General features: G+C 41.1%; 1 protein-coding gene across 2 annotated transcripts in view; it reads left to right on the top strand.

Moving 5' to 3' along the window:
* Positions 1–492: 492 nt before the first annotated feature.
* ASIC1 (acid sensing ion channel subunit 1) overlaps positions 493–20791 on the top strand; it is a 28075-nt gene continuing 7776 nt past the window's right edge. The window contains exons 1-2 of one of the 2 annotated variants that reach the window (XM_074225946.1): positions 493–862; positions 2042–2237. In XM_074225946.1, coding sequence (XP_074082047.1) covers positions 501–862; positions 2042–2237 — 558 coding nt within the window. In that variant the 5' untranslated portion in view covers positions 493–500. Of the gene's footprint in view, positions 863–2041; positions 2238–17048; positions 17862–20791 lie in introns of those variants that run through there. The other variant, XM_074225945.1, reaches the window with a different exon arrangement.

Here is a 20791-nt window from a genome sequence, read left to right as displayed (position 1 = left end):
CTGAATTAGTTCTTGGGGGGGGAGGACTGGCCCCTGTGACATCCGTATTAAAAAGGAGCCTTCAGCACTGGGGTCAGCTCTCGGGCGATGGGGGAAGCTTTTTCCTTGGGGAGGGGTGTTTGGGGGACCTGTCCCTAAGTGGTGGGGAACAACTCCCTCCTGCCCCGGATTGCTTGCTTCTCGGAGACCTCCTGTTCTGGGGTCAGCACGTTTGTAGAGAAACCCCTCCTCCTAAACTGACCACAGCAGGAGAGACCGTCCCAGGCTACCCCACCTTTGGAGGAACCCTCATTCTGGGCAGAGAGGCTCCAAACCTTGGGTTAATCAGGTCTGGGAAATTCCCTGCACTGAAGTCTGTTCATTCTGGAGGGAGTTTCCAAGGGTAGTGAGAGAAATACTTGTTAGCTAGCCCTCTCCTCTTCTCATCTCCTCCCCACCCCCATCTTCCATAGAGGAAGACAAACCCTCTTCTCCACTTCTCAGGATATTCCCTGGGCAGGATGGAGCTGAAGGCAGATGAGGAAGAGGTGGGTGGTGTCCAGCCTGTCAGCATCCAGGCCTTTGCCAGCAGTTCCACCTTACACGGCCTGGCCCATATCTTCTCCTATGAACGGCTCTCCCTGAAACGGGCCCTGTGGGCCCTGTGCTTCCTGGGCTCCTTGGCGGTGCTGCTCTGTGTGTGTACAGAGCGCGTACAGTTTTACTTCCACTACCACCATGTCACCAAACTGGACGAAGTGGCGGCCTCACACCTCACCTTTCCTGCCATCACCCTGTGCAACCTTAATGAATTTCGCTTCAGCCGAGTCTCCAAGAATGACCTGTACCATGCTGGTGAGCTGCTAGCCCTGCTCAACAACAGGTGGGCACCCTCCAACCCCCCCCCCCCCCAACCTGGTCCCTTTCTTCTTCTTCTCTTGCCCACCTCAGACATTTCTTCTCTCCAGGCCCTGCTCCTCTAGGATTAACCTCACCTCAGGATTTATACCCTTAGCTCTGACTGTATCTGAGTACCCCCATCACCATTTCCCTAGATCCTCCTAATTCAGCTTGGATGACACCACCCTTAGTGGTGTTTAGACTTTATTTACACCTAGTTTTCATTAAGTCTCTCCCTCTAAAAGCTAAATTCTCTTTAGTGTTGCTTATCTCTGCTTGAAACTCAGGCTACCCCATCCCTTCCTATACACACACACACACACACACACACACAAACACCACAATGACAATTGCCACTCGCTGTGCCTCTGGCTTACAGAGCCTGACTATGACTTCCTTTCCTTTGGACAAAGCCCAATCTTTTACCTGGTAACTAAAGAATCTTTAAGAATGATGAAAAACCTGCTAAGACTGTGTGTGTCCATAACCCCACATTCACTGGGGCAAAGAATATTAGTTAATGACATAGGTCATGTCCCTTCTCTTCAGCTCCTCTGCTTGTTAATCTATTGGCACAGTCCCCTGAAGTCGTGTGCCTTGTGCTCTTTATGTTTCTGTATTTGAGAGCTCTCAACTCACCTAGAAGTCACAGGTGCTACCCTGAGCATAGTCGCTGAACAATTGACTGAACCTGAGAATATCACTTTTCATTGTTTCTGAGTAGTCAGGGAGTATTCTGGGTGATCATAATGGTGCGAGGGGAAAGAGTGTTGTATTTGGAGTTAAAAGGACTTGCTATGAATCCTAGCTCAGCTATTTACAACCTTTGTGACCTGGGCAAATCTCTTAACTTCTCTGGCTTTCTTATTTGAAATGATGGAATGGACCAGTTGACTATATGTCCCTTACAACTCCAAGCCTGTGATCCTAGGATGTTGAATTCCCCATTTTCATTCCACCACCCCCATTAAATCCAGGGTCTGAATGGAACCCTTACCCCAGTATGTTTTCTGCCCCCATCCTGATCATATTCCATCCCACCCCTTTTACCTGTTGCTTCCCAACCTTCTGTCTCCATAGTCTGGGTCACCTTTTTTCCAGTCATGGAATAAAAAAGACTGGAGAGATTTAGACTTACTTGCAACCCCTCTCTTTGGCCCAGGTATGAAATCCCAGATACACAGATGGCAGATGAAAAACAATTGGAAATGCTACAGGACAAGGCCAACTTCCGAAACTTTAAACCCAAACCCTTCAACATGCTGGAGTTCTATGACCGAGCTGGACATGACATCCATGACATGTTGCTGTCCTGTCACTTTCGGGGTGAAGTCTGCAGTGCTGATGACTTCAAAGTGGTGAGGGAAGTGTTGTTTGCTTGGGAGTGTGTGGGAGTCAGTCAGGTGGGTTCCTTTAATTGTGGGAAGGGCTAGACTTAGGATTCATCGTGGAAATGATTTACTTAGAGTGGGGAGGGGTGTTCCTTGGCTGCTTTGGGAGCACAGTGTTTGCTCATTGTTCGGAGTGGGAGGGCAGTGTTGCTTAGCACTTGGAGGATGGTATCTTTGGATGAGTGAACCCTTCAGTTTTTACATTTCTTGACTCTAGGAGCTGCCAATCCCACGCACTCTTCACCATCCCCCTCATGCTGCCTTGGCCCTACCCAACCCTGACTATGCCCCAGTCCAGCCTCTATCTCCCATTGCTATGGAACAGAAATGTCAGATTAGGGTCTTACCTGTACCAGGTTGCTGCCATCAAGGAAACAGGGGAAGGAAGGAACCTCTTTCACCATCCAATTGGGTTATCTCCTTAGCTGCAATAGCCTCCCCTTCCAGGGTGGAAGTCAGGAGTAGGAGGTTAAAGGACATAGGAAAGGCCTCTGGATCACAGTCCAGATGAGGTTCTAGTTCTTCCAATTTTTTCTGTTAGGCCTGAATCAATAATAAGAATGACAGCTAACATTTATAGAGCACTTCTATGGAGGGATGGGGAAAAAAAATCAAGTAAACTGAACCAGAAATTTGTAAACCAAAGCAAAGTTTATTGCCAGTGAGGCTGGCTTTCTGGTTTACATAGGGTCACAGCTTTCAGAGAGGAAGCAGTCTTTTATAGGGCTAGAAAAGAGTAGGGATGGGCTAAAAGGTCCTTGTTGCTTGGGTTTAAGGCTAATCTAGTGAAATATCCCTTTTACCCAGTTTCATGGTTAGGGGTTTCTATGTGACAGGATGTGGGGAGCTAGTCCATCAGAACAGGCTGTACAACACAGTACCATGGCACATACTATTTTGGATTGCTTACGTTGCAGGAATGAATGGGAGAGTAGACATATATGGGTAAACAAAATGGAGTAATTCTCAAAATGGCGTAGCTCTAGATCCATTATTCCCCCATATAGTGCTATATAAGCATAGTATTCTGACTAAGAGGGACCATGGATCAAATTTGTATAAATAGATTGATTTATATGAGATGGTCAGGGGTGTTTTTGGAGGTTAGGATTTCTAAGGAATGACACAGAAATCCAGTCAGTAATACAAAGGTGGAGGCAATCAGCAATACTGAGGAGAGCACAAAGAATTTTTTTTAGTCTCAGGGTGTTAAGTCAAGAGAATTAAACTTAAACTAAGGAACACTTTGCTCATGTGTATCACACCCATACACACAAAAAAATCATAATCCCATTCTTTATGTCCTGATAGTTGAACCAATTTAGAGTCATAATCTCATACATCCCTTGAAAACCAAACCTCATGAAACTAAATCAGGTTACAGATTAAATTACTAGTTTAGAGGGTTTTTAATGAACTGACTGAGAGGGGAGAGTTACATGTTACCATTTAGATGGGTAGTTAGTTGACAAATAACTAAATTGCTTTAGGAAGTTCAAAGTTTCCTTTGGTTTCTACCTAAGAGATGTAAAATGACTTATTTTCATATGTCAAAGTTTTAGTTAGGTGAGGTTAATATAAATCATATTGCCAACCTAGAGATATATCTGCCTCAAGGGAAGCTTTCATTTCAACAAAAGCTATGAGAGAAGTGACCTTTCTTCCTAAACTGCAAAATTAAAAACAAACAAAAAAAAAACCTATAAAGGAATTTAGATTTACCCTCCTAAAAGCAAACATAAATATCATGAAAAGTTAAAGCGAAAGTACTACAATAATGATCATTACTACTAAATTAGCCCACTTCCCCAGATCCATGTGATTAGAGGCTACATTTTGAGTTACTGCTGTCCCACTATCCTATGTAGTCATTTGGTCCCTGGAAACATCTTCCTTTGGAAATTCTGGAATAGGTCTTGTTCTCCTGGCAGCTCTGAAGGGGATACCTCCTAGTAGATACACTTTGCTGGTTCAGGATTACTTACAGAGATTTCCTATATAATATGGCTAAAATCTTCTAGTAATAATCCTCAATATAATTTAGTATAACCTCCTAAATTTGTTTTTCCAATAATTAATTCAAGTAGAGAAAACCAGTTTAAACATTGTGGAGTTAATCCTATTAACAACAGAATTTTAGAACATCAAATAGAACCATAGTTCATTTGTTTCATAGTTGTTTGTTCATAGTTCAGAAAATTTCAGTTTTTATTTACCATTAGCTCTTACTATCTTTACTAGAACCCTGTACCAGTTATGGACAATGCCATTAAGAGACTGAAGGAATAATCTTCATAAGGATCCATGAGGGTTTGTCTTGGAAAATATACCCTTCTGTCTCTTAATATTTTCAGAGAATGATTTCAAAATTAGAAAAGAACATGATTTAAAACTTTCTTTACAATTATTGATGCAATTTTACATGTAAAATCCTTAATCCAATTTTGAGAATATATTACTAAAGCATACTCAAAGCCCATAAATCTCATTTGAAACATTTGGAAGCCAAATATGTATCCTAGTTCTTAGAGACAATAGTCTAATTTGTTGCTTTCTCGGTTTACTACTTTATTAAAAATTCAAAACTTTTACATCTTTATCTTCTGCCCATCTTTTGAAGATATCTATCTATCTCCAAAGGTGGTTGTTAATAATATATGTGTGTATAAATATATATATACATATATGCACATGCAAACACCTATATTTATATGTGTATATGATAGATGTATACACACATACACACACATATATATATATTATATATGTATATGTATATGTATATAAAATCATCCCAAAAAATGAGATACTTTAAGGACCTAATCTTATTTGTGAATATATAAATATTTGCAAGGGGATGGCTGGCTGAATAACTCATTCATTTATTTATTCAGGATATGGAGTTGACCACAAATTCATATGGCCTATTAATCCCTAAGGCAAAATAAAATCTTTGAATCTAAGGTCTATTGTTACTAAATTAGTTCAAAAGAGAATTTCAATGCATACTATTTTTTTAAACAGATTATTCTAATGTTTTAGTTGTCTGACTCTTTATGACCTCATTTGGAGTTTTCTTGGCAAAGATATTAGAGTCATTTGCCATTTCCTTGTCCAGCTCATTTTACAGATGAGAAACTGAGACAAATAAGGTTAAGTGACATGTCCGGGGTCACGCAGCTAGTAAGTGTTGGAGTTCAGATTTGAACTCATAGAAATAAGTCTTCCTGACTTTAATCCCAGCTCTATCCACTGTGCCATCTAGCTGCCACAAGTACAATTTCATAAGTGATAATGAAACAATCTTTTCTATAAAACCCCCTCTTTACTCTAAGCAAACTTGCAAGTCCTCTCATTTTGGCCAGGGGTTTTCTTAGTTCCTTACCAAACCACTTCATTATTTTTACATCTTCTTTCACAGAATAGATAAAAATCTTATGACCCTGCCCAAGTAGAAATTCTTAAGGAACTTCACAGAGAAGACAACTTAAGAAGTCTGTAGTACTATTTTTTCCAAACTGGAAGTTATCATCCTCCTCCTCCTCCTCCTCCTCCTCCTCCTCCTCATTATTATTATTATTATTATTATTATTATTATTATTGTTGTTGTTGTTGTTATCCACTTTAAAGCAAAATATACCTAATTAAATACTTTACAGTTTGTGATCACCATTCTCCACCTGCTCCATTCATAATCTAACAACATCTGGATTAATAGAGAAGTAAATGTTTTTAATGTTTTTGTTGTTTAATCATTTCAGTCATGTCCAACTCTTCATAACCCCATTTTGAAATTTTCTTGGCAAGAATGCTAGAGCATTTGCCATATCCTTTAGGTAGCTCATTTTGCAGATGAGGAAACTGCAGCAAATAGGGTTAAGTACCTAGGATCAAAATGGTTAGAAAGCATCTGAGCCCAGACTCAAGCATATATATAAAAGTCTTCTTGACTTGAAGCCTTGTATTCTATACACCATGCCACCCAACTAATGTTACAATTCAATTATTCTCCATGTATCATTCTTCTCATAGTAGCAACAGATTTCATGCAATGATGTCCCAAAAAGCATAATACGTGAAAAATTAGAAGCTCAACAATAACATCAACAGTCTTAAGAATTTTAAAAATATAACACAAATTTTTTCAAATCAAGAAACATTAATTCAGTTATTTATATATGTATATATCACTTCATCTATCAAATAGCATTATATCAATTGCACTCAAAACCAATAAATTATTTAATAATAATAATAACTGATATTTATATAGTACTTACCATGTCCCAGGCACTATGCTCAAATGGAATAATGAACAATTAATATATCATTTTATTCTCACCGTAATCCTGAGAGGTAGTTGCTATTATCATATCATTTTTACAGACAAGGAAACTGAGGCAAACAGAAGGGAAGTGATTTGCTCAGGGTCACACAGTTTGCAAGTTTCTGAGACCAGATTTTAACACAGGTTTCCTTGAGGCATGCAGTTTCCAAGTATATTGATAGTTTGAAATGATTTAACAGAATTTAATTGTTGAATTAAGTAGTAGCTAAGTTGCCCAAGTTTAAATAGATTATACAAACTTAGGATATAAAAGTTTAGCAGTTAATTGATTTTGTGAATAAAATGGAGTCATTCGCAATTCATAGTAGCTCTGAATCCACATTTATATGCAACGGGAACTATGCTAATTATACAGTTATTATTTCATCTGATCCTCACAATTGTGGGACATAGGTGTTGTGATTATTTCCATTTTTACATATGGAGAAACTGAGGCAGTCAGTGGTGGAATGACTTGACAAAGGTCATACAGTTGAAGGCAACATTTGAATTTGTCTTCTTGACTCCAGGTCCATCACTGTAGCCATTTCATCAGCATCTAGCTGCCTAATCAGGAGTTAAAGGGAGAGGGGTTCTGTACTAGGATCTTGGGTTCTGAGCTGGAAAGGACCTTAGAAGTCCACTCAGAGTGCTTTGTTCATGATACTGTGCCCTATTAACCAGAAGCAATAGTCAATCAAGTTTGGTTCAATTAATTTGTGATTCATTTACTATTCCCATTTGAGAGATAAGGAGTCACTTCAGAGAAGTGACATGTTTTTGCAAGGCAGTAGGTTAAGTGATTTACCCAAGGTCACACAGCTAAGTAAGTATTAAGTGTCTAAGGCTGGATTTGAACTCAGATCCTCCTGACTCCAGAGCCAGTGATATGATTTACTCAAAGACACATAACCAATAAATTTTAGAGCTAGGATATAAACCAAGTTGTCCTGACTTCAATTTCAATATTCTTTTCATAACACTATATTGCCAGCCTAGAGACATATCTGCCTCAAGGCATATGTCCCTAGTTGAATGCTCGGGAATACAAGTTTTGTATTTGATTTGGGATATTATTATTATTAATTATTATTACTAATACAAAACATGTCACTGAATGCTATGACAACCTATGAAGTAGGTTCTAGGTATCTCTGATAATATATTAGATACAAATGTTGAAACTGAAACACAAAGATATTCGATTCCATTCCATTCACCAAGCATTTGGGTCAAGCTAGGTATAAGTTAATATGATGGGTGCTGGGAACAGAAAGACAAAAGTGAAAAACAGCCTCCACCCTCAAGCAGCTTACAATTTACGAGGGATGTGACCTGTACACAGATAAAATTTTGAGGAGAGAAGAGTACTAACTAGTGCTATTGGTATCTAGTGTGTGTGTGTGGGGGGGGAATCAAAGAAAGGCTTCCCATAGCAAAAAGTGCATGAACTGAACCCCAAAATGTAAGAGTGTAAGAGGCAATAGTGAAAGAGGCTCAGAAAACTGCAAAAGCATGGGGGAGGGAAGGAAAGATAGAATGCCAAGTTCACAGAAAATCAAGTGGTCCTTTTGGCTAGAATGTAGATTGTTTATAGTGGAGCAATGTAGAGTTAGTCTGGAAAGAAAGAAACAGATTGTGTAAGTGTTTAAATACTGCAAAGTTTGCATTTTATTCCAAAGAAATAGGGAGCCACTCAGGACTCTTGAGCACAGGAATTACATGATCTTAGATAGATTATTTTGGCAACCGTATGGAACATGGATTGGAGAAAGGAGACACTAAAAACAGGGAGATCAATTAGAAGGCTATTGCAATAGTCTAGAGGAGCAATGATGAGAGCCTAAACTAGGTGTTGGCCATGACAATGGCGAGAAGGGGATAAGAAATAAGACTTGGCAACTTATGGAATTTGGAGGGATAGGAAAATATTTATATTTTATTTAATGCAAAATATAGTCATATATTATCTCATTTTGTCTCCACAACAACCCTGGAATGTAGCTGCTATTGTTACCTCCATTTTACAGATGTGGAAACTAAGCCTGAGAAAGGTGAAGTGATGTACCCAAAAGATTACACAATTATAAATGTTGAGACAGATTTAAAATTCAGGTCTTCCTGAACTCTGAATCCAGTACTTTATCCACTACATAAATTGTCTCCAAGGAGTAAGATTTGAAAATGACTCCAAATTATCTAAGGTCAGACATCCAACTAGTTGCAAAATTCAGGATTAGAATCCTGATCATCTGTCTCCCAGTCCAGAGTTCTATTCACTGGACTATATTATTGATGTTAGAATCACTGATTCCACTGCCAGTTGGAGGGGTATTATTTTTCTAAAATCTCTGCCCTGAGATACCCCAGTTGATCCAAACCTTGGATCCTCTCCTGCCTTGTCTTCTGTCCTACCATCAACATTCTCAGACTCTGGTCCCCATCCACCCCAATCTACCATGTCTGAAGAACTGAAAATAATAAAACATACAGTGGAAATGGTTTTTTTTTTCTTTGCAAGGAGCTAGCAGATTGGGAATATCTCTCTTTTCCTTCTCTAAGTCCCAACCACAATGATGTTGTATGGAGTTTTGCCAGTCTTTCAAAGCTTTTTCAAGTGAAATGAGCCAAAGATGGGTGTTCCTTTTCCTTCACCATATTTGTGAGAATTCTGAAATTTGTCTGAGATTCAACTTCCTTCTCTCTTTCTTCGATCTCCCTTACCCAAAACTAAAAACAATAGCTTGCATTTGAGAGGCAGAATGGTATAGTGGTTAGAGTTAGCTTGGCATCACCTGGGTTCAGTTCCTGCTTTTGACAACATGGCTGTGTCAGTCAAGCTGGACAAGTTGCTAAATTTCTTAGTTCTCCAAGAAACTTCCTAAAACTATAAGATTTAGCTGAGTTACCAATCTTCTTTTGTGGAGGAATTCCTTCCCACCACCCACAGACCAAAAACAAAGTCAACATAGCATTTCTATAAATGTGTAAAGTATTTTATATACTTTATTTCCTTTATTCTCACCATAATTCTGTGAGACAGGCAGTGTAACTGTTATCCCTCATTTTTGCAAATGAGAAGACAGACTTAGAGGAAGTGAGTGATTTGCATAAGATGTACAGCTAGTAAATGGTGTTTTGAGAGCTTGAAAATATTTCTTCTGACTCCAAGTTCAGTTTTCTTTCCATCCCCCAAAGGGTACGAGTATCATCGAAGCTTTTCTTCCTGATTATGATCTCAGAATTGAGTCCTTGGGTATTTGGGTTAAAGAGAGAGTCATCCTTGGACAGTTATAGACTGAAGGTGCCATGACCATGACCTTCCATTTGGTTAGATGATTTGAAGGGATGATGGATTGGTATTATCTGGATGTGTATTGAAGTATAAAGAGGAGATGCAACAACATATAAGAAATGACATTGAGTTTCAGTTGGTCTAAATGAGGTTTACCAATGGTTATACTGAGAAATAATTGGTCCATAACAGTGGGAATGCTGCAATGTAATGAGTTCATATTGTCTGAGGAAAATTCTGAGCAGTGATAAAAGAAAAGTATAAGTGTTCAGGGAATCTCAGAGCTTCTTTCTTTGTGATGACCCCAAGGGCATAAGTGGAGTGAATAGATTCAGGCTACAGATCCAAAGAAGGTCTCAGGAATGAAATGGAGTATATAACAGCACTTCCTAGTTTGGAGCTATCATGGAATGATTAAGGTTTGTTTGACATTAACATTGAATTGAAACTGTGACCTGACTTGACTTGGGTCTCTCAGCATTCATCCTCTCTTAACTCCTTTGGGATTATCCCAAATGCACAAAATACAAAATTATATAACCAGAAGCTCCCTTCTGGCAACTTGGATCTCTGAAACAGGCTAGCCCAACCTCAAATCCTTGAATTCTTGAATTCCTTTGCTTACTCTCTCTCTCTCTCTCTCGCTCTCGCTCTCGCTCTCGCTCTCGCTCTCGCTCTCGCTCTCGCTCTCACTCTCGCTCTCTCCATATATATATATGTATATATATATATATATATATATATATATATATATCTGTATATGTATGTATGTATATTCTCAGAGGTACCTCCAAAGATCACTCTATGCTGTCCCCTCTCATACAAGTGGTTCTCCCTTGATTTCTTGGCTCCCTCTGACCTTCCAAGCACATGGAATTATTTTCAGTTCAATTGTTTTTAATTGTGTTTGACTCTTTGTGATCTCTTTTGGGGTTTTCTTGGCAAACATGCTAGAATGATTTGCTGTTTTCTTCTCCAACCCATTTTACAGAGGAGAAAACTGAGGCAAATAGCACTGAAGCAATGACTTGCCCAGGGACACTCATCAAGAAAGTGTTTGAGGTTATATTTAATCTCAGGTCTTTCTGACTCCACTTCTACACCTCTCAAAGTTCCCAACTAAGAGTAAATACCTCAGTTTCCTGGAGCTCTGTGTCCACTTCTGCTCTCATTCATTTGGAGAGTGGAAGCTGCAAAATTCCAGATGCAAATCAGCCCCTGCTCCCCTGGTTTTGAAGAGATGATTCATGAGCTCTAGGACACTTGGACTGCCGCCTCTTTATCTGTGATCATCCCTGGCAGAGGTCAAACCATCTTGGAAGAGTAGATATATACATAGAGCCTCAGCAGATCTAGAGAGAAATCATGAGCTGGGAGATCTCAAGGGTCAGGCAAGGTCAGGAGTAAGGTAAAGGAAAGGGTCCCTATGAATGTGCAGAAATTTCATCAATTTCATTCTCCACTTTCCATTTCCACTTCTCCCAAAGGTGAACTCAAAAGCCTAATCCAAGTTCTCTAATTCTCTTGGCCTCCTTTCCTTATAGACTATAGACTGACTGGTCAGGGGTCTGTGCTCCCTGCCTCCAAGGCTACTCTTACCCTGGGTGAGGGGCTGGGGCCTTGGGCAGGGAAGGGGTGTTGTCGAGAAGCAGCTGCATGCTGATGTGGGGGGAGGGGGTGTGGCATGGGGAGCGGGGAGCAGCTGCAGCCAGGGCCTCAGCTCCCAGCTGCACCTTATTTGTCCCTGGCAGAGGGAGAGCCTGATGTGGATGGAATGCTGAACAACGTAGGAATGGGGGGGGGATCATAAATAAGTGTCCAGTTTACATGGATGCCCTTCCCTTCCTCCCCAGCCTCCACCTCTCATCTATTGAAACTGGGTTCAGAACCTTTCACAGAGCCATGGCAGGAGGGGAATAGGGACCTTGGGCCAGAAAAGGACTAGCAGAAGGACAGAGAAGTAATTGTAAGGGAGAAGAACTGGGGCAGAAAGAAGAAAGGGGTTAAAAAAAAAAGATAAAGCATTCAGGCCAGTGAAAAATGAGGTAGGATAAAGTAACTCAGGGTTAGCCAAGGTTTAATATGTACCTATGGGCAACCCCCTCCCCAAAGCCCCTTACTTCCACTATGTTTCATTAAGTCCTCTTCTTTAGCACACTCATCCGAGTTGTTCTTCTCTCCCTTGAGGATCTTGTCCCACCCTTTCCCAAAGCCTGGGTCAAGAGCCCCAGCTGGGCTTGTGTCAGAGCTTGGACTGCAGTGGTGAATGCTTGACCTATGGGGCTCCTAGCAGGAATCTGTTGCCCTCCAGTAGAACCTCCAGGGTTGTGGGAGATGGAGGCAAAGAAACAGAATTCCAAATGGCTATAGGACAGAGAAGTAGGCAGATAAGGAGGAAGAATGCATGTGCCACATTGATATGTGCCTGCAGGTCAGTCACAAGAGTGGAATTCTGAGCCCAGCTTTCTACAGAGATGGCCAGGAGTACTTGAACTACTTTATCTGGAGAGGACAAGTGTTCTGCCTTCAGGATCCTGAGCTATCCTCTCACTGATGTGGGAGGAGGGAAAATTTGGGGCAGAGGAGTCGCATTAGTGGCAAGCAAGGAGATCCTGAGGGCAGGATATTTTCCCCTTCTCTTTCCAGTTTCCTACTTCCCAGGCTGCAGTCTGCTAAGTGGCTGCTCTAAGCTAATTGATCGCCAGACTGTTGGCTAAAGTAATAGGGAATTGATATATAAGTAACTAAGTGCCTCTGGGGGTAGGAGCCAGGAAACAGGCAGGGGGAGGAGCAGCTTTGGGTCCTGGGCCTCTGTGGCTGTCCTAGCCTGGGTCCAGGGTTATCTATCCCTGAAGGATGCGACTTATATGGTCAAGACTATAGCTATGGACTAAGGGCTTAGAGGGGGAAAGAGGGACAGCGCTTAATGGAGTGTCCAGGGATTTTCTTCATGTAGATAGGGATTGCTGCTAAGGCTCCTGAAATGATTCCCCTGAAAACATTTTCAAATGTCAGGGACTCTGGGAGAGGAGAAATTGTATGCTAAGTATTAGGGATAGAGATGAGGAGAAGAAAACTAAGTAACAAATATGAGTTAAAGTAACAAGACCTAAATCCTAAGAATGGGGATAAGCCTAAGTGTGGAGATGAAGTTGAAATAGCAGAAATGGCATCTGAATCCTGGGAATGAGAGACTCAAATATCCAGTAATAGCAATATACTTTATTTCATTTACCCCATCTTAATTCATCTCTTCGGTAAACCTCTCTAGAAGAGAATTCCTAGGACCCCTCTTCTTCCATACAATTGCCTTTACTCCTCCCTCATTTATCCTTTTTCTTTCCCTGAATTGAGAATGGAATGTGTGTATGTATTTGTTTATGTGTGTAAAATATATATATGTGTATATGCTTATATGTATGTGGACATGCACAAAATAGATCAAATGAGATAACATTTGTAAAGCTCTCAGAATATTGTGGGGCACATTGTTGATGCCCCTCTCCTGTTTCTGGGGATTTTCCAGTTCCTTTGGACCAGTACTCTGGGGAATGACCTAAGCAGGTGATATAGCATTGGGGAAGTAGTTTCAATACACGTTGAATTCAAGGATAAGTTGAGAATGAAGCTGGGTGTTGGAATTTCTGGATTCTATTCTCTGCAGCTAACCTCTCCTCCTCTGCTTGTCACGTCTCATCTCCCTACTCTGTTCTCCAGTATTTCTTGCTCTGATCCCACCTACTTCCTAGTTGGATTCCTGTTGCAATATTCATTGCCAAGGTTCAGCACCTCTCTGTGCTGCAGGAGAAAGGAGACAGCAAGGAACACCCATCAATGTGTGCAGGGTCCCTGTCTATGCACATCTGGGGATTTCTGTAATGAAGCGTGTGATATAAATGCAATATTTAAATTCATCTCTTAAACTTTCTTTCATTCCCAAGATTTATATCCTTCTACCCACCACTTGGCTCTTTTTCCCATAACACAGACTCCTCCACTAAGTCTTCCAGTGTCTTATCATGGTAGAGAGGTGACCCTGGGTCCTTCAGAACTATGTCCACAAAGCAAATTTAGAAGGATCATTAACAGAAAGCCAGCCTGAAGATATATATCAAATATATACCAAGCTAAACTTCATCTTTATCATTCCATAACATGACCCCAATGGCCATGCCTTTTGAGCATTTAAGTCTCAAAAAAAGAGTCCCCTTGAACAACCACCAGGGTGTGAATAGGGTTCATCATAATCATACCATCCCACAGGCTACTCCCCAGATTCCATTTCCTTTGTTTAAGGCTACTCTCTAGGGAATGGGTTAAGAAGTATGACTCATTTGCTTAAGATCCATCAAGGTCTTTAAATGTAAATGTTTTCCAAACCATTGGTATATTCTCTCTGGGATGAGAAAGGAGCTTTGAAGCCAGACAAATGAGGTACTTAATGAGTGATGATGCCCCTATCCATGTGCTCTTAATATGTTTTGACTGCCAGGGAACCTTTGCATATATGATAAGAGAAACTTGTGAGGGTATATATAACTGGGGAAGAATATATGAATATTTTTTGTGTCTCTGTGTGTCACTGAGATTTTGTATGAATATATACCTCTATACATAAAGAAGGATCATAGAATCTACAGCTGAAAGGACCTCAGAGGGAGTCTTTTTTTCCAGATAGGGAAACTGAGACCCAGAGAGATTAAATGACTTATATGGTGTTCCATAAGTTTATAAGTTATCATACACATCAAAGTCTTTCAATTATATTTTCTGTGTATATATGTCTATGTACAAGAATCCAGCTTCTCTTCCTCCCTGGTATATATATATATATTTTTTTTTTTCATTTAGTCCGGACTCATAACAATAAAATCCCAGTGCCAAATTCTCCTAGCTCTGCTCTAGAAACCCAGGAGGTAGGAGTGACTGGGGTGGAGAGTGGGGGGGACACAGTGCTCTCTAGTGACCACAGAGGACATAAGCACTTGCCCCAGCTCTATATGGGTATTGGACTTTTGCAGAGCACTAGAAGGGAGAATGAGGGAGAGACAAAATAGTCTATGGCTGCCTTCAAGGAGTTTAGAGTTTAGATGAGAAAAAAAAACACACTCTGAAAATGACTAGAAAATCTACTATTTATTAATTGTTGTGCAATATCATATATATATGTATGTATATGTAATATGTATATATTTAGAAAGAACAACCTGAATCCCTCAGTGGTGATGGTTTATAGAATATCCGAATGAGATCTCTTTCTTTCACCAGGAACTTCTTTCTCACTGTCTCTTTTTATTTCTACTTCTTTAGCTTTTTGTATTTTTTTGGTGTCTGTGATTCTCCATGTTTCTATTCCTAGCTCTTTCTAGAACTAGTGTAGCTTTCTAGTTCCATCTCCATGTGTCGATTTCTCTGTTTCTCTTTTTGCATTTCTGTGTATTTCTCCACATATCTGAAGTTCTTGCTGCATCTCTTGCTTTAATATTTTTGTCTTCTCCTCCATTATATCCTCCCTTCACAGCAAGGAAACTAAAGCTAAGAGTCATTGTCTATGGTAGAATTCAGACATCCTAAATCCTAGTCACCATCCAGCACAGAGAATCCCTAGGAGTTTGGTTCCTTTCTATCCCTCCCAACCTTCCCATCTTCTCTTCAATAGCCTGGCAAAATTCTGGATGTAACTGGAAGAAATAAAGGGTTACAAAGGAAGGAGGGAGGAGCAGAGGGAAGGGAAGAGCCTGGATTGGAGCTATGGTGTAAACAAGATTCCTCATCAGGCAGAACAGAACTGAGGATTCTTCTAGCATCTGCCTCTTTTTCACATTGACACAGCAGAACAAGGGTTAACCCTATTTCTCTTTCTCTTCACTCTCCCCTCCACCCTCCATCACTGTCCTAGCAATGAAGACTAGAGTTGGCAGCTCAAGTTCCTCTCCACTGGCCTGAAGTAACCAGAGCCTCACTGAGGGACTGGGGGGGCATAGAGGGCTAGAAGAGAGTAGGTTGAAGGTTTATAGGACCTAAGAGCCCCCTGGAAGGATAGGGCTTAATATATTGGTCTAGCAGCCTGAGAGGATGAGTGCTCAAAGATCTAAAGGCCCAAGAGAATGAGGAAAGGGCTAAAGGATGAGATGGAAGACGAACAGATAGGAACCCTTGGTTCTCAGATCTCTCAGCCTGACCTTGGCCCCACAGGTTAGGATAAGATTTCTAGAACTGATGTCTGAAAGGCAGTAGGAGTATGGGGGGTGGGGGAAGGAGAGGCAGGAGATGCTGAGGGGGAGAAGATGGTGCAGGCAAAGAGAGGTGGAAGAGCAGCCAGGAAACTTCTTAGGTGATTGAGGGGTTATGGTCTCACCCTCATCCCACCCCCATGCCGGGAAATAGCTGCAAATGAGTCTGTGGTCACTGAAAGACTTCTGCTAATGGATCTTTGGGCTGCCATAAAAGCCACAGAGGGAAAGGGGAGAGTGGGGAAAGGAGGGGGGGGAGGCATCAATTGTATTTGTTGTGGGATGGATGAGGAGAGGAATAGGAATCTAGTAGAAGGGCTAGAGGGATTAGAGAAATAGGAGGGGAGTTAGAAGAAGAGACATAGGTTAGCTTCCTAGCTATAGGAAGAGGTTAGTTAAGTGCTATGGTTTTAAAAGAAACTAGACTCAGAGGAGAGACTAGATCAGGATGAGGGTCCAGGAAATGACTGGTATGGGGAGGGAGAGTGATTTAAATCAGAACCTGGGGTATACATGCTTGAGGAGGAGTGAAGGGAAGGGAAAGAGGGATTTGCTGAGTCAGTTATTGTGGCTTAGATCAAAGATAGAGGTAATTATTGGACCAGGTTTTACCTTCTATATTTCATGGGGGAGGTAGAAACAAGGAGTATTGGTCACTAGTTTAAGCAATTGGAATTCTGTAGGATTTCTCATCTGTGTGGGAGAATTGGAGTTGTAAGTGGCCTTCTCCCATCCCATTCTTCAATCCTTAGCTAAAGCTGGTGGGGCAGGAGTGGGGGGGGGTCCTTTTCCACTCCTCTCCACCTCCCCTTCTTATAGGCCATCAATTATTCAGAAGCATAGATGACTGAACGGCTCTGCCTCTTTCCCAGCTCCACCCCATGTTCCCTCCCTCTTCTCCCTCTACACTCCCCACTAAGGACTCAGGCACAGACAGCTGAACTGCTTTGGGGCACGACTGGCTGGCATTGCTTGCTAGCCCAGGCCTGGGCATCTTACCCCATTCTGTTCTTGCTCCTTCCTTTTTCTTCTCCCATCCTTTTAGTCCCAGAGACATCATTCTGCCTTCTCCCTTCCTTGTTCTTCCAAAGATGCCCATCCAGATTTTCTGCTCTCTGTCCTTCTCCTCGGGTGAGGACCCGGGGGCTGTAAGAGACAGCTGGGGCCCCAACCAACATCAGCAAGAGGAGTCTGAATCTGAGTCAGAAGAGGAGGAGGAGGAAGAGAAAGAGACAAAGGAGGAAGAGGAAGGCTTAGCCATGGATTTGGTGGCCTTTGCCAACAGCTGTACCCTCCATGGTGCCAGCCATGTTTTTGTGTCAGGGGGCTTAGGGCCACGCCAGGCATTATGGGCTGTGGCCTTTGCCCTGGCTTTGGGCACCTTTTTGTACCAGGTGGGAGATCGGGTGACCTATTACCGAAGCTACCCACATGTGACATTGCTGGATGAGGTGTCTACTTCTGAGCTGGCCTTTCCAGCTGTTACCTTTTGCAACACCAATGCTGTACGGTTGTCCCAGCTCAGCTATCCTGACCTGCTCTACCTGGCCCCACTGCTTGGGCTGGAGGATGGGGAAGACCCTGGTGTGCCCCTTGCTCCACCAGGCCCTGATGCCTTCTCTGGGGAGCCTTTCAACTTGCACCGTTTCTACAATCGCTCCTGCCACCGGCTGGAGGACATGCTACTCTACTGCTCTTATCGAGGGGGCCCTTGTGGCCCCCACAACTTTTCTGTGGTGAGTCAGAGTCATCCCCCTTCATCCCTAACAACCCAGAAAACATGGGGGTCAGCCTGACCATTAACTCCAGGGGCATCAACATCATCCCAACAGCTTCTGCTCCAGGTGGCATCTGAACTCCCCTCCACAATGCCCTTCCCCCAAGAGAATGGGTTGGTCTCTTTTAAAAGACCTTTGCAAGCTTCCCCCTCTAACCCATCTTTAAAAGATAGATCTGCTTCAGAGACTTTGGGGCAGGGGTTGAGAATGGAGAGCTGAGAAGGGAACAACAGAGGTGGGCTTAAAAGAAGGACCAAAGAAGAGATCTGAGGTTGGGATCCTCTGAGGTTTGGTCAGTACCCGGGAATCTGGAAGATAGAGGGACAGGAAAGAAGAGGAATCAGGAACTTCTGCCAGAATCTTATTACAAGGGAGAGGTAGAGAGAGGGAGGAGTGGCCAGAGAATGTTACCCCCACCCCCTTCCTTATGGTAGAGATAATGAATTCTTGGTTTTTCATGCCTATTCAGAGATATATTCTTCCCTTTCTACCCCAGTTCTTCTCTATCTTCTATGTCTCCCAGATTGTGTGTATGTGTGAGAGAGAGAGAGAGAGAGAGAGAGAGAGAGAGAGTGTGTGTGTGTGTGTGTGTGTGCATCTCACAAGGTCAAGAGTATAGGTGAGCTGTAATGGGATATGATCTTCCTGTGCCTGGCTTTCCTCCATCTGCAGCTATTCTGAATCCATCAGGAAAGGGTCGTTAATATTAGGTACTAGGAAACATCCAGATTATTGGGGTCCCACTCACAGGAGGAATCCCAAACTCCAATCTTGCCTAAAAATTCCAAAGTCTATACAATTGGTATGGTCAGAAGTTCCCTTGCCACCTGTCTTCTCTCCGAAACACCAAGAATTTGACTTCTCAAAACATTTGTTTTGTTTCAAGTCTAGCTTCAAAACCTTGGCAGAAGAAGGGATGGATAGACTCTGTTACAGAAAAAAGAGTGGAGACCTGGTAGAAGTGTAGACAATGTGCTCCCAGGTTCATAGGAATAAATAAAAGATCCTAGGAAGATAGAAACATTAGGAACAGGAAAATGAAACTTTGGGGAGAAAGGTTCAGTGTCCAGAGATAAGCTGGCTCTTCTCATCTGGAACCACCAGGTGGCACCAGTATGTCATAGTTGTGATGGTAGAAAGTTTAGGCATAACCAGGGCCATTAGGGCTCAAGATTCTCAGCTCAGATCTCCTTTCTTTCCCATCTTCCACCCCCATTTAGTCCCTTTATTTCCTCAACTAATGATATATTTTACTTCCCTGAAATCGCCTGTAGGACATATTAGTTATTCAAATATTGACTAAATAAATGAATGAAAAAAATTAATATATGACACTTTTACCTGAATCATATAATATTTTAAAATGCTTCAAAACATCCTTAGAAACCATCTAATTCTTATTTTTTATTTTTAAAATGTATTTTATTGTTGTCTCTTGTCTCCTTATCCAATTATTTCTCATCACTTGTTTTAGAATGAACTTCCTTTGTTACAAAGAAAAACAATTAGACAAAAACATATGATAAAGAGACTATATACAGTTTTCTGTCCTGATAGTCCCCCATCTCTCTGCTGTAAGGAAGGAGGTATGTTTCGTTATTTCATTTTGTGAAGTTCAACTTCTTTTTAGTAATCTTTACATGATTAGTTTTTAAGTATATTAATCTCCTTGCTCTGTTCATTTTTTACTACTTCATTCCAAACACATCTCCACACTTCTCTGACTTTTTTTATATTTGTCATATCTTACAGCACAGGAACGTTATATTACTACATGTTCCATGTTTTTTTTTCAGACGTTTCCCAATTGATGGGTATCCCCTTTGTTTTTAGTTCCTTGCTACCAAAAAGAGTGCTCATATGAATGTTTTGATACATATGGAATTTTGATTTCCTTGCCCTCTCTCTGCCCTCCCCCCACCCATTTTATAGATGAAGAAACTAGGACCTAGGGAGGGAAAATGTCACATTCAAGATCATAAAAGTAAATGACAGAACTAAGTGTTGAACTCAGGTCTTCTGGCTCCACTTCTGTTGTTTTTTCTAGGATATCACAATGCCTTAGCAGTACCTAATAATCTCCCTGAAAGGATGGAGACTTCAGGTTACTATTGTGTTCTATTAAGGTCTCATTGGGAAGTCAATAGGCTTTGATTTGGAATTGAGACAAGAATTTAGGAGCTCAGATCCAGTGGTTATGCTAGATGAACTTGATCCATATAATGAAGGGGGGAAAAGAATATTTCCTAGTAGTGGAAAAGAGGCAGCATGCGTGTCTCATGGCTCATTGGATTCTGGGACCCCAAACTCTTCTGAGGGTAGGAATAAGGAATCATCAAAGAAATAGTGTTCTTCCTCCTTTTTTCCCCTAACTCTACTATACTCATTGTTTCTCATTTTTTCCCCTGAGTTTTCTCTTTACATGAGATTCTTAATCTGGGGTCTTTGAACTTTAAATATATATATATATATATATATATGTATATATATAAATATATATATATATATATATGTGCGTGTGTATATATATATTATATGAAATTTCACAACAGTATTTAATATTAATTTGTTTCTTTTATAACCCTCTGTATTTTGTTTTATGCATTTATAGACATTATTCCAGAAAAAAACAAAAGAAAATTAAACAAACATTATTCTGAGGAGTCTATAGCTATAGGCTTCACTAGGCTTGGAAAAGGGTGTATCACAAAGACACACACACACACACACACACACAAACACACACGTTAAAAACTCTTGGTCTATATTAATTCCATAATTTTCTTTGGGGACATGGCACTTTTCAAGGGTAACAGTAACTGTGACTAAAACCACATATCCCCAGTTTTGTAGAAAAGTGTTGATCTTTTTTTTTTTTAGTTTTTTTT

The sequence above is a fragment of the Macrotis lagotis genome, chromosome 2 (genome assembly GCF_037893015.1).
Source record: "Macrotis lagotis isolate mMagLag1 chromosome 2, bilby.v1.9.chrom.fasta, whole genome shotgun sequence".
In the NCBI taxonomy this organism is placed as follows: Eukaryota; Metazoa; Chordata; class Mammalia; order Peramelemorphia; family Peramelidae; genus Macrotis; species Macrotis lagotis.
The sequence above is the reverse complement of the archived record's forward strand: the minus strand, read 5'-3'. Positions and strand labels throughout refer to the sequence as shown.